General features: G+C 46.6%; 1 protein-coding gene across 1 annotated transcript in view; it reads right to left on the reverse strand.

The window, feature by feature from the left end:
• Positions 1 to 14,720, reverse strand: part of LOC143929554 (uncharacterized) — a 38,244-nt gene that overhangs the window by 8,698 nt on the left and 14,826 nt on the right. The window contains exons 4-6 of the mRNA XM_077453432.1: positions 12,735 to 13,163; positions 8,288 to 8,641; positions 5,277 to 5,578 (exon numbers count right to left, since the gene is read on the reverse strand). Coding sequence (XP_077309558.1) covers positions 5,277 to 5,578; positions 8,288 to 8,641; positions 12,735 to 13,163 — 1,085 coding nt within the window. The remainder of the gene's footprint in view (positions 1 to 5,276; positions 5,579 to 8,287; positions 8,642 to 12,734; positions 13,164 to 14,720) is intronic.

Below are 14,720 nucleotides of genomic sequence, written 5' to 3' on the forward strand. Positions count from 1 at the left end.
GAAAGTGTCATTATTTTAAAAGTCAGCAGCTGCAGTATTTGTAGCTGCTGGCTTTAAAAAAAAAAAAAAACGGCGGACTCCCGCTTTAACCAGATTCCCAGTACCGGCACTGGCCACACAGCCCCACAGCATGATGGAACCTCCACCAGATTTTACTGTGGGTAGCAGCAAGTGTTTTTCTTGGAATGCTTTTGCCGCCATGCATAACGCCTGTTGTTATGACCAAATAACTCGATCTTTGTTTCATCAGTCCACAGCACCTTATTCCAAAATGAAGCTGGCTTGTCCAAATGTGCTGTGGCAAACCTCAAGTGACTCCGTTTGTGGCGTGTGTGCATTTTGTCAATGCAAATGTTCCTCCAGTATTTTTTGATAACATACTGCATTCATCTTGCCATCAATTTTGACCAAATTTCCTGTGCCTTTATAGCTCACACATCCCCAAAACATCAGCGATCCACCTCCGTGTTTCACAGTAGGAATGGTGGACCTTTCATCATAGGCCTTGTTGACTCCTCTCCAAATGTAGCGTTTATGGTTGTGGCCAAAAAGCTCAATTTTGGTCTCATCACTCCAAATGAGTTTGTGCGGGAAGGTTTGAGGCTTGTCTCTGTGCTGTTTGGCGTATTGTAAGCGGGATACTTTGTGGCATTTGCCTAGTAATGGGTTTCTTCTGGCGACTCAACCATGCAGCCCAGCTTTCTTCAAGTGCCTCCTTTTTGTGCATCTTGAAACAGCCACACCACATGTTTTCAGAGAGTCCTGTATTTCACCTGAAGTTATTTGTGGGTTTTTCTTTGCATCCTGAACAATATTCCTTGCAGTTGTGGCTGAAATTTTAGTTGGTCTACCTGACCGTGGTTTGGTTTCAACAGAACCCCTCATTTTCCACTTCTTGATTAGAGTTTGAACACTTCTGATTGGCATTCTCAATTCCTTGGATATATATTTATATCTCTTTTCTGTTATATACTGTTCAACTACCTTTTCTCGCAGATCCTTTGACAATTCTTTTGCTTTCCCCCATGACTCAGAATCCAGAAACGTCAGTGCAGCACTGGATGAAAAATGCAAGGGTCTGTCAGGAGTCCAGAAACTCACTGACCTTTTATACACACACACACACACACACACACACACACACACACACTAATTACAAGCAAACAGATCACAGGTGAGAATGGTGACCTTTAATAGCCATTCAAACCCCTTTGTGCCAACTTGTGTTTGTGTTATCAGGCCAAAATCACCAGGGTATGTAAACTTTTGATCAGGGTAATTTGGGTGGTTTCTGTTGTGATTATGATTTAAAAAGAGTAAACACAGTTGACTGATAATAAATGGCTTCAGCCAAACACTAACCATGAGTGAAAGTAATGTTTTTGTGTTTTCCATATTCTCTGAAACATGGCCATGAAATCATAAATTCTGCCAGGGTATGCAAACTTATGAGCACACCTGTGTATATTTTAAGGTTGTCCCGATACCGAGCATTTGCCTGAGTACTTGTACTCGGGCAAATGCTCTGATGCTTGATCCGATACCTGGGCAGGCAGGGATGATCGGTGCAGCGGTGTGGGGGGGGGAGTACAAGCACAGATCCCCCTGTATAGATTTCAATAAAGCAGCTGACAGCCACTTCTCCTCCTCTCCCTCCATTGGCTTTCAGCTGCTTTATTGGAATGTATACGGGGGGGGGGGGGATCAATGCTTGTAACACCCCCCCCCACCACCGCACCGATCATCCCTGACTGTCCCACGTATCTTCCACCGCCCCCTCTGTGTCCTCCTTCATGCTTCTCCGGGCCCCTCTCCGTGCTACGCTCCGGTCCCTCTCCGTGCTCCTCCACCCTCTCTGTCGTGGATCTGTCAGTATGGAGAGCAAAGGAAGGAGTCGGTAAATCTGTCATTTACCAGCTCTTTCCTTTTCCGAATGAACAGGAGTCAGTGACCACTGACTGTCCATTCATAACTGAGCATAGAGCAATCTGCAGTGGCGGCTGCTGAAGTTTTAGGATGGGAGGGTGCCAGACCCCGTCTTTCCTGTTTGACCCCCCCACTTCTCATAAGCCCCACCCCTTATATACAGTACGTCAGCATTACAGATGGGGTATATAAGACAGCATTAAAGATAGGATATATAGATCAGCATTACAGAGCAGGGTATATAGGCCAGCATTGGGTATATAGATCAGCATTACAGAGCAGGGTATATAGGCCAGCATTGGGTATATAGATCAGAATTACAGATCAGGGTATATAGGCCAGCATTGGGTATATAGATCAGCATTACAGAGCAGGGTATATAGGCCAGCATTGGGTATATAGATCAGCATTACAGATCAGGTTATATAGGTCGGCATTGGGTATATAGCACTGACAGTACCCACCCGCTTGTGGCTCGCAGGGCTGACAGATTTCCTGAGCCCGCCCCCCCCCCCCCCCCCCACAGCACTGCTCCGAGCACCCCCCTCCCCCCGCTCACAGGACTTAGGACCCCTGATATCTCACTAAAGGCCCCCCAACAGGGCTGTTAAAAAAAAAGAATTGTAATAAATATTTACATGGTGTAAAAATAATAAAAAATGTAATTAAAACCACACTGACACCATTCACTCTCCCCCCCCTTCAAAGAAAGAAATGTAAACAAAAAAATAAATAATTGTAAAAATAAAGTTGTAAAAAAAATAATAATAATAAAATACTGATACAGTTCACACATCATCATTGCTGCATATTAGTGCCACTGTCACATGACATAAAAAAAAAATTATTGGTAATTGGTATTGGCGAGTACGTGAAAAAAAAAGGATCAGTACTTGTACTCGGTCTTAAAAAAGTGGTATTGGGACAACCTAATATATATATATATATATACACATACATACATACACACACACACACACATATATGTGTATGTATGTATACATTATATATATATATATGTATATATATGTACACACACACACATATATACATACACACACACATACATATGTGTTTGAACTTTAGGGTACACACCCTAATGCAATAGGCTGCGCCCACCTATGCTGACAACACTACTGCTAATTGTGAGTCAGTGGCTCATTGCTGTCAGTCTGCAACAGGAAGTGCTGGTACTGGCAGGATCTCGAGGTAAAGAACTTTGAAACAGCTTATTTGTTTAAGAAAAATATACACAATGGGGGATAATGCTAATCATATTGAAACAGATTTTGGGCCTACATAGACATTTTTGCTTTTCTGGACAGGAAGTGAAGGGTAATCTGAAATCCCCCAAAAAAAACCTGACAGTTTTATTCATCATATGGAGGTAGGGATCCTCTTTTGGCAGACTATTTACCGATAGGTGGAGGTAGCCTTTATTCTCACACATGTATAGTAAACAAATGATGTGATATTGTTTTGATTTATTAATGTTTGCACCGGGCATATGTGACAAAACGAATGAAAAACTGATTAGTTTATGTCCATTAAATGGTTTATCGATCAAGATTCGGTCATTACATAACGGCAAAATCCTTTGATCCAACTTTTCGGAAAGTGTATGGCCAGCAATACACTGAAACTAATCTAGATCACACCCTGATGTAACAATTCTATTTTTATTTATTCTTCATTTTTTATTTTATTTTTTACAGACTTTCCCTCCAGCGAAAAGAAAAATGTACAATGTATCTTTTCCCTATTGCAGAGGAGAAACAATACAGGGGCAGGCTTTATTCACAATAATCACTGTGATTGGCTCTTACAGTGATCACATGATCCATATTCGATTCACCTGAATCAGGAACCGTTGGTGACAGCTCGGTCTCTGTGCTGGGGACCCGCAATCTAGCGCAATTCTTGCACAAAAATATGCTGCATATATTGTATGTGGCTCCACAGAAAAGAATGCCACCTATATGTATTGGCGGTATCAATGGGTTCAAATTACCCCCGTCCCATATAAATTAAACCACGTCTATTTAATTTGAAATTAAATCTGAACCCTAACTAGATGACATTTTGCTAAAGCACTGTGTGTTATATACAATTGCCATGTTTTTCCCCCATTGAGGGAAATCTGTATAATCCTAGAGTCCTAGATAGCAGGAAAGGTTTTAAACTAGATCTAATCCTTCTTCATCCTACTGGGACAACCCTAATATAACCCATTACATCATCTAACGCAGGGGTCCTTAACCCAGGGGTCTATGGACCCCTATGTAGTTCATGGATGGGTTTCAGGGGGTTAGAAATAAAAATAGCATTTACATTCACTATAAAGCCCCCCACCCTTGTCACAATCAATGGTTATCCATTGAAAGAAATTTTTGTACTCTGCCTTAGTGTCTCTTGACCAGTGGCGGTTCCATTTTTTTTGGGTGGGGGAGTGTTGGCACCAACCACCCCCCATCAGTCGGTCGGTCCGTAAGTCGGTCAATCAGTCAACTCCCCCTCCTCCGCCGTTCGCTCGTCAGTCCACCAGCCCCACACTTACCCCATCTAGGTTGCGGGCAATGCTTCCTCCTTGGTGGCTTCACTCTGAGTCTCCTCCTCAGTGGCCAATACGATCGCTTCTCTTCCCAGCCAATCGGGTTTTAAGACCCGCATCCTGATTGCCCGGGAGGAGAACCAGGAAGACGATAGGGAATATTAATGCTCTACACCCCGAGCCCACCCTTTTTTGAAGCCAATTAGAGCCACAGGCTCTAATCATGTGCTTCAAAAAAATAATAAAACCCATTGGAATCCATGCATCCGGTGCCCTGCATGTAGATTAGGGCAGTGTTTCTCAACTCCAGTCCTCAAGGCGCACCAGCGGGTCATGGTTTAAGGATTTCCCTCAGAAGAAACAGCTGTGGTAATTACTAAGGCAGTGAAACTGATGAAATCACCTGTGCAAAATAGTGGAAATCCTGAAATCATGACCTGTTGGTGCTCCTTGAGGACTGGAGTTTAGAAACACTGTATTAGGGGACGGGAGCATGGTTCAGGGGGGCCGCTTATGGACAGGCCGCCATTGCTCATGACTCATTGTTTGTCCATTTTTACCATTTCAATTTGTATCATCTTGGCGGGTCCATATCTTTTATCAGGTTCCGAAAGAACCGGTGATCTAAATGGATCCCTGGAGTAAATAGTGCTACACATAATTGAAATATAATTTTTTTTTTGTGGAATTGGTCTTTGGCAGCAAAGATTTGATAGCTACTGGTAAATAAACTATTTTTTTATTTCATTGTCTTAGTTTTTATACTTTTTTTTTTTTACCACTCTTTACATCTACTCACTCAGGGATTCAACGTCCATTCTACGATCTTGGGATGTTCGAGGCTCACATGGGCTACTTTACACCTAAACGTCTTCCTGGGGTCCTCCAATTCATCGGCGAGCTTCAAAGTGGACGTAGCATTGTAGAGGCCATGTTCATCGAGCCTTTTGTGCAGTGTGTGTGGCACCAACTCATCCTCCTTATACCATTCTATGGTCAGCTCCTGCGGGTGGAATCTGAGGATGTTGCAGAAGAGCTCCATCTGCAGACCAAGAGGCGGTATTGCTGGTTTGTATTTTATAGGTTCCAGGACCGGTACAGCTGAAAAAAAAAAAGTTAGATTTTAGTAAAACTCCAGATTTTTTTTGGGGGGGGGGGGACAAGCACCACACCCCCTCCACCATATGGTCAAATGTATACAGTACATTTCAAGGATTTAATACTGAACTCCGGCCATCCCCCTCCCACATCCCCCCCCACTTTTTTTAATCCCTGCTGGGGGAACTTTAAGTATTTGTGAACCTAATACAAGTAATCTATACATTGGCAATGCTTACCCACTGGTTAACCACTTCCCGACCGGCGCACAACGATGTACGTCGGCAGAATGGCACGGGCAGGCAAATTGGTGTACAGGTACGTCCATTTGAAATTGCCGCCCTGCCATCGCAGGTGCCGGTCGGGACCCCCGTGAGTTCGGTCGCAGGTCCCGCGGACTTGATTGCCGCGGGGATACCCGCGATCGTCTCAAGGAGCGGCTGAACGGGGAGATGCAGAAGTAAACAGCATCTCCCCATTCTGCCTAGCAGCAAGTGACACTGATCTCTGCTCCCTGTGATTGGAGCAGAGATCAGTGTTCACTAACACACAGCCCAGCCCCCCACAGTTAGTAACACGCCCCTAGGACACACTTAACCCCTACACTGGAACCCCCTGGTTAACCCCTTCACTGCCAGTGTCATTTACGCAGGAATCAGTGCATTTGTATAGCACTGATTGCTGTATAAATGACAATGGTCCCAAAAATTTCCGATGTGTCCGCTATAATGTCGCAGTCACAATAAAAATTGCTGATCGCCACCATTACTAGTAAAAAAAAATTATTCAAAAAAATGCCATAAAACTATCCCCTATTTTGTAAACGCTATACATTTTGCGCAAACCAATCAATAGCGTTTTTTTTTTTAACCAAAAATATGTAGAAGAATACGTATCGGCCTAAACTGAGGAAAAAAATGTTTTTTTATATATATTTTTGGGGTATATTTATAGCGCAAAAAATAAAAAACGCAGAGGTGAGCAAATACCACCAAAAGAAAGCTCTATTTGTGGGAAAAAAAGGACGTCAATTTTGTTTGGGAGCCACGTCGCACGACTGCGCAATTGTCAGCTAAAACCACTCAGTGCCCAATCGTAAAAAGTGGTCTGGTCTTAAGCCAGCAAAACGGTGCGGTCTGTAAGTGGGTAAGATTTTTGTTTAATTCTGCACTATCTTTGAAATAGCCCCAGCCTCTGTTCAAATCCAATCCGGGGACAAAACTGGGCACAGACTTGGTTCGGGGACAGTGTCCTCAATCCGGGGACTGTCCCCAGAAACCGGGGATGTCTGGTCACCCTAGTCTGGGGGCCTACTAATCCTGAGGTGGCCCTTAGGCCGTCTTGCCTGTGTGGAAGAAGCCGAGCCAAGCTGAGGAGATCCAGGGGAAGACACTTACTGGAGAGAGCCAGGATGAAGGCTGGTCTCTCAGAAGGACCTGGTGACTTGTTTGGAGGACCCACCTACATCTAAACTACCCTCACAGTACCGCAGAGTCAGCTTAAAGGTTCTGGTACTGCCGAGCTGTTCTACAATCGAATCAAGGTAACTAGCTCCTGGCTGCTAAGTCTGTGAAAGAGACTCGTCCAGACATTCTCCTGGTTGCTAGGTCTGTGTGAGAGACCTACCTAGGTATCCAAGATCTTCTAAAAGAAAGAAGTTTTTTCCTTTGGATTCAAGGAGTCTGTAAGTGATCTGCTAAAAAGTATCTGAAACCGCCCCTTAACCTCTCTCCTACTACTTTTCTCAAGTTCTCATTAAAGCATTGAAAAATACCTAAAGTGACTGGCCCCTAAATTCAGTTCTAAATTCCCATTATAGCCATGGACTCAGCCTTGGGGTGAATGTAAGCTCGCTCCTTGTATCTGGAGGTACCTTTTTGCTCCCAGTAAACCCGGGGGGGGGGGGGGGGGGGGGGGCGCTACACATGCTACATCTTACAGTTCATTTTCTTTCTGAAAAAGCCACAGCATGAGTAGAAAAGCTTGTCTTCTAAGCCCTTGTTTCCTATCGGACTGTTTTGTCGGATATTCCGACTGTGTGTGGTCTCCATCGGACTGTTTCCAACTTGCCTGTAAAATTTTCCGACAAAATGCTCCAATCAGACATACTCCGATCATGTGTAGCCTACTCCGACGGACAAAGTGGCACGCATGCTCAGATCAAATTCCTAGACCAAAGCTATTGGCTACTAGCCTGAACGTAGTCCCGTCATAACGAAATAACGTCATCACGTTATGTACAATCGGATTTTCCGACAACTTAGTCCGACCGTGTGTATGCAACATCACTTCCGAACCTCTTCCGGGAATTAATCCGTCAGAATTACTCCAACGGATTTGGTTGTCGGAAACTCCAACCGTGTGTACAAGGGCTAACAGCCTCCTGCTGCGTGGAAGCAGTGGTCTCTCTGTAGAGGTCTGAGATGCCCCTTTAAGTTACGTCAGACCTATAGCTCTACAAATCAGCAGAGTTCATGTTACCCGCCGATTGTAACTTTGCCTCAGTGGGGGGGGGTGGGTCAGACCTCTGCAGAGAGATCACTGCTTCCACACACAGAACAAGGGCCATTCTCTGGCAGGAGACAGGTTCTTCTACTTAGACTTTGCACACCTTTTGTTTCAATGTGCCAGGAATGTAGTGAGCCGATTTGAGCTGAAAGCTCTACTGGGCTTTAAATAATAATGATATGATTTTTAATGAGACTCACATACCTCTTACATAGGTGTCAAAGGCCAGTTGCTTATTTTGGGCTAATGCAGGATAATAAACCCGGCAGATGTATATCTTTCCATGATCTTCGCTCACATTTGCTGTGAAGGTCAGAGAGCTGGAATAACTGAAGACACGACCCTCCTGGTGTTCTTCAGGTGTATGTGAATATCTGTCATCACAAGTCTCTCCTTTTTTAAAGATAACCTTAGTCGGCTTCTGTTTCATCATGTCTTTTTTCAGCCAAATAATTTGTAAAGGTCCCGGGTTGTATTTAGTTATGTTGCATGTAAGCGTCACCTCTTCACCATGTATTAGGTCTTTTGTGGTGATAATGGGTGAGAGATTCAGACAATCTACATAAGAAAACACAACACATATTATAATTGGCAAAACAGGCACTTTATAAAGGAATCCATCGTTTTTTTGTAAAAATCGGATGCAAAGAAAAGTAAAAAAAAACCCTGTATACACAAAGTACAGCTGCACATACATAATGTACACAAGCACACCATTATGAAGCACAGGTAATCATTAGTTCCCTATTACACCACACATACACTATATGGTCATACATTTGTGGACACCCGATCATCACACCTATATGAGTTTAATGGACATCCCCTTCGGAAAGTCATGGCCATTATCCTGGAGTTGACAACTCCTGTCTGTTGGTATAACAACCTCCACTCTAATGCCACGTATACACGATCAGACTATCCGGCGGACTTAGTCTGGTGGACAAACCGCCGGAAAGTCTGCCAAATTTCCGAACGAGCGGACCTGCCCACACACCGGACTTTTCCGGCGGACTTGCCACCGTACTTTTGAAATGAACGGACTTGCCCACACACGGAGGAAAGTCCGTTCATTTTAAATGCGACTCCAGGTAGTTGGGACTAGCGAAGGAAGTTGGCAACATTGACACATCGCTGGCCCCGTCACCTGGTATGGACTTAAAGGGAAAGCCCTACGCAGAAAAAACGGCGTGGGGGTCCCCCCCCTAGGTCCATATCAGACCCTTATCCGAGCACGCAACCTGGCCGGTCAGGAAAGGGGGTGGGGACGAGCGAGCGCCCCCCCCCCCTCCTGAGCCGTACCAGGCTGCGTGCCCTCAACATGGGGGGGGGTGCTTTGGGGAAGAGGGGCCACGCGGCCCCCCCACCCCAAACCACCTTGTCCCCATGTTGATGAGGACAAGGGCCTCTTCCCGACAACCCTGGCCGTTGGTTGTCGTGGTCTGCAGGAGGGGGGGCTTATCGGAATCCGGGAGCCCCCTTTAATAAGGGGGCCCCCAGATCCCGGCCCCCCACCCTATGTGAATGAGTGTGGGGTACAATGTACCCCTACCCATTCACCTGTGAAAAAAATGTAAATAAAACACAACACACAAGGGGTAAAATAATTTATTGCACAGCTCCGCCTTAGGCTCTAATCATGTACTAAAAAAAAAACAAAAAAAACACGCACATTGAAATCTATGCGTCCCACGCCATGCATGTCAATTAGGGCGCATGGATTGGGGGGGCGGAGCCCCTAATGGAGTGGCCGCCACTGTTCCAATTCTTCCCAAAGGTGGTCAGTAGGGGTAAGATCAGGGCTCTTGTAGGACACTCCAGTTCCTCCACCAAGTCTTTATGGAGCTGGAGTTGAGCACGGGGCACAGTCATGCTAAAACAGAAACTTTTCCCAAACTGTTACGTTAAAATTGGAAGAGTGCAATGTTCTAAAATGTCTTTGATGTCTTTCTTATGATGTATTAGGCCCAGTGACATCACTAGGGGGTGGCTTTTGGGGCTTTAGCCCCAAATCTGGGGCCCATAGCCCCGAGTCTCTGCAGGGGTCCCCAAGGGGAGGGGAGGCTCTTTGGGGACCCTGATGTAAGGGTGAGACTCTCTGGGGACCCTGATTTTAAGGGGGGACTCTCTGGGGACCCTGATTTAAGGGGGTGGATCTCTGGGGACCCTGATTTAAGGGGCTGGCTCTCTCGGGACCCTGATTTAAGGGGGTGGCTCTCTGGGGACCCTGATTTAAGGAGGTGGCTCTCTGGGGACCCTGATTTAAGGGGGTGGCTCTCTGGGGACCCTGATTTAAGGGGGTGGCTCTCTGGGGACCCTGATTTAAGGGGGTGGCTCTCTGGGGACCCTGATTTAAGGGGGTGGCTCTCTGGGGACCCTGATTTAAGGGGGTGGCTCTCTGGGGACCCTGATTTAAGGGGGTGGCTCTCTGGGGACCCTGATTTAAGGGGGTGGCTCTCTGGGGACCCTAATGTAGGTGGGGGGCTCTCTGGGGACCCTGGTGCAAGGGGGAAGGCTCTCTGGGGACCCTGATGTAAGAGGGAGCTCTCTGAAGACCCTGATGTAAGAGAGAGCTCTCTGGGGACCCTGATGTAAGAGAGAGCTCTCTGGGGACCCTGATGTAAGAGGGATATATACACACACACGTACACTTATATTGCTGTATATACATGTGTATGCCTGCCCAAGCGTATGACTTTCTTTACTATGCTGCTATGGTCTCTAGCCCCAGATTTTTTGTAGACCTAGCAATGCGTGTCCATGTGAAAGGAGCTCCGTGTAAAAGGGGATCGCTCGTCAATCCCCGCTGAGCAGGCAGATGACAGGTCTGTCTCTGCACATAGTGCAGGGACCGATCTGTCAGAGCGCCACTCTCCTCTATGGGGGATCAGATAATGACGGACCGTAGAGCCGGTTTTCATCCGATCCGATCACAGATGGAAAAGTCGTCATCAGAAACAGAGCACAGCGGAGACTGATGTCATTGAATGTCAGCGGATGTTCATCCACTGACATCCACTCTCCCATAGGGATACATGCATGTCCGTTTTCCAATCCGAAAACGGATGGATGAAAAACGGACATACGGTCCACCCGAGTGAAAGGGGCCTTATTCAACCACCATTTGTGAGGTTAGGTACTGATGTTGAATGAGTAGCCCTGGCTCACAATTTGCATTCCCATTCCCAAAACTGCTCAGAAAGCCCCTCAAGCTCCTCCACACCCAAACTCCCCATATCATGTCGTTATGAAGCTGCTTTGTGCGCAGGGGTGGAGTCATGGTAGAACAAAAAAGTGCCTTCCTCAAACTGTTATCACAAGGTTGAAAGAGCACAATTGTTTAAAATGTCTTTGCCCTTGTACACACGGTCGGAGATTCCGACGGAATGTGTCCTATCGGACCGTTTTGTCGGATAATCCGACTGTGTGTGGTATGCATTGGATTGTTTCCGTCGGAATATCCGTCGGACCCAATTTTCCAACTTGTTGGAAATATTTTCCGACAAACTGGTCCGATCGGACATACTCCGATCATGTGCAGAGAATTCCGATCGGACAAAGTGCCACGCATGCTCAGATCAAATTCCTAGACCAAAGCTATTGGCTACTAGCCTGAACGTAGTCCCGTCATAACGAAATAACGTTATCACGTTCTGAACGATCGGATTTTCCGACAACTTGGTCCGACCGTGTGTATGCAACAGTTTCGGACACAATCCGTCAGACAAAATCCAACGGATTTGGTTGGCAGAATGTCCGACCGTGTGTACAAGGGCTTTGTGTGATGTAGTATTAAAGCGGAGGTCCACCCAAAAGTGAACCTTCCGCTCATTGGAATCCTCCCCCCCTCCGGCGCCACAATTGGCACCTTTCAGGGGGGAGGGGGAGGGGGGTGCAGTTACCTGGATAATCCAGGTATCTGCACCCACTTCCGGGATAGCTCTCTGCGGAAAGGGGCGTAGATTTACGCCCCCTTTCCGAAAGTCCCCCGCTGCCTGCTGGGAAACACACAGATCCCAGAGGCAGCGGGTCCATCCTTATTGCGCAGCGCGACTCACGCATGTGCAGTAGGGAACCGGGAAATGAAGCCGAAAGGCTCCACTTCCTGATTCCCATACCCAAGATGGCGGCGGCAGCACCCGAGAGACGATCGAGAGATCGACTTCGGGTGCCGACATCGCGGGCGCGCTGGGCGGGTAAGTGTCCTTATTTTAAAAGTCAGCAGCTGCAGTATTTGTAGCTGCTGGCTTTAAAAAAAAAAAAAAAACGGCGGAACTCCCGGCGGACTCCCGCTTTAAGCCTGCATTTACACGTAAGCAGAGCCTATACCTCCTAATTTTAAAAATCTAAATTCAGTCATTCTTCAGGTGTGTTACAGGCTGAGCCAAACAAATTCTACCCAGGTAGAAACTGTTTCTACCACTGATCGTCAAGGAGGACTTGATGGGGGGGGGGGGGAATTGTTTGCCTGTTTATTGGCATTCATGGCAGAATTGTTGTCCTTGATTGCTAGGATAGAGGTAGCAGAAGTCACATTAGTTAGCAGCAGTGGTGACCAGTAGAGGCCATTTACACTGAAAGACTCTATGCATGTATGAATCAGTTACCCAAGGGGAAAACAGACCTTTAGAAATATATAAATCCGTCTTACCTCCCTTCACCTTTAGGGTACATTGTTGCGAGATGGGAGTTTTCAGAGCAGGATGTTGCACTTCTACGGTCAGTTCTGCTCCATCATCGGTCTCAATGTTCGGAGTTATTCGGAGAATACACGGGCAGTTGTAAAAAATGAAAGACCGTTTTGGGCTCAGTTGTTCCAGTTCAGCTTTCAAGTTAACAGCCTCCACATTTTCTCGATTAAGAAATTGGGCTTCAATAGTTTCCTCAGGATTCTGATGTCCTGGTTGCTCATTAGAGAATTCCCATAAGCAGATTTGATGCTTTTCAGAATCATTGACTCTCTTCAAATGTACAGATACGTTAATTGTTTTTGGTTTAAAATCCAGTATGAAAAAAGTCAGGTTGGATTTTTTCATGTGAACCAAATAATCCGCTCCCGTGATGCTTGAAATCTGTGGAGCTGCAGGAAATAAAATTTGGCACAGATTATTATTATATTATTATTATTATACAGGTTTTATATAGCGCCAACAGTTTGCTCAGCGCTTCACAACATGAGGGCAGACATTACAATTACATTACAATTTGGTACAAGAGGAATCAGAGGGCCGTGCTCGTTAGAGCTTACAATCTAAAAAGGAAGGGCCAATTGATACAAAAAGGTAATAGCCGTGGGGGGATGAGCTGATGGAAGTAAAACAGTGTTAGTTAGAAGCAGGATAGGCTTCTTTGAAAAAAAGGGTTTTCAGGGATCGTCTAAAGATGGATAGATTAGGGGACAGTCGGACAGATTGGGGTAGGGAGTTCCAAAGGATGGGAGAAGCTCTGTAGAAATCCTGGAGGCGAGCATGGGAGGACGTGACAAGGGAGCTAGAGAGCAGGAGGTCCTGGGATGACTGAAGAGAGCGGCTTGGTTGGTATTTTGGGACTAGGTTGGTGATGTAACTAGGAGCAGAGTTATGGATGGCTTTGTAAATTATTGTTAGTACTTTGAATTTTATTTGTTGGGTGAGTGGAAGCCAGTGCAGGGACTGGCAGAGAGGGGTGGAATACATTGAATGGCTGGTAAGGTGGATGAGTCTGGCAGCGGCATTCATTATGAACTGGAGGGGGGATAGTCTATGTAAAGGTAATCCAATGAGGAGGGAGTTGCAGTAGTCAAGGTGAGAGATGACCAGGGAGTGAATTAGAAGCTTGGTGGTGTCATTAGTTAAAAAGGGGCGTATTCTGGAAATGTTGCGGAGGCGGCATGATTTGGACAGGGCTTGTATGTGGGCCTGAAAGGACAGTTCGGAGTCTAAGGTTACCCCTAGCACCCTGGCATGTGGGGATGGACTGATAGATGTGCCATTGATCTTGACAGAGAAGTCACAGATATGGCGATATTAAAACAGAAATAAACCCAATAAGTAGCTTTTAAAAGATTTTTTAGCATGTAATGCAATCTCAGAAAAAATACCCATTGGTCCATGTGTGGGCACTTCCTGTTATGGGGTGACAACTGTCTTTTAATTTCTCCTGTGCCGTCACCATCTCATGTGCGCAGGGCCGGCGCTCCCACTAGGCGAACTAGGCAGTCACCTAGGGCGCACTGCCGCCTAGGGGCGCAGCCACAGCCTTGGTCCGCTCCAGAGGATCAGTTCCCTCTTGGCGAGTGGTGCAGACTGTAGCAGGAGGTGGCTCCATATGGCCGGCTGCAGAGTTGCTGGGCGGGGGAGCAGGCAGATCTCACCCTTCGGACTAAGCCAGGGATGACCATGCGGATGTCCAGCAGCCATGGGTGTCAGCTCTCTGGCCGCCCCGCCTCCCTCCCTGGTTGATGTGCAGCCATTGTAGGAGCAGGGCGGGCGGCATGGATCCACCCAGGCCCGGACTAGCTATAGGACAAACGCAGGGCCGAGGCTGCCGGGCCACTTGTCTTGGAGGAGCGAGGACCAAAAAGCAAAGTGTTTCCTGCAGCTCATCCAGCCTCTCCGCGGCCGCCGCTGGAGCGGGGGGTGTATCAGCTGAACGGGGG

This window comes from Lithobates pipiens, unplaced genomic scaffold (genome assembly GCF_037356315.1).
Source record: "Lithobates pipiens isolate NorthernLeopardFrog02 unplaced genomic scaffold, aLitPip1_a1.2 Scaffold_24, whole genome shotgun sequence".
NCBI classification, from domain to species: Eukaryota; Metazoa; Chordata; class Amphibia; order Anura; family Ranidae; genus Lithobates; species Lithobates pipiens.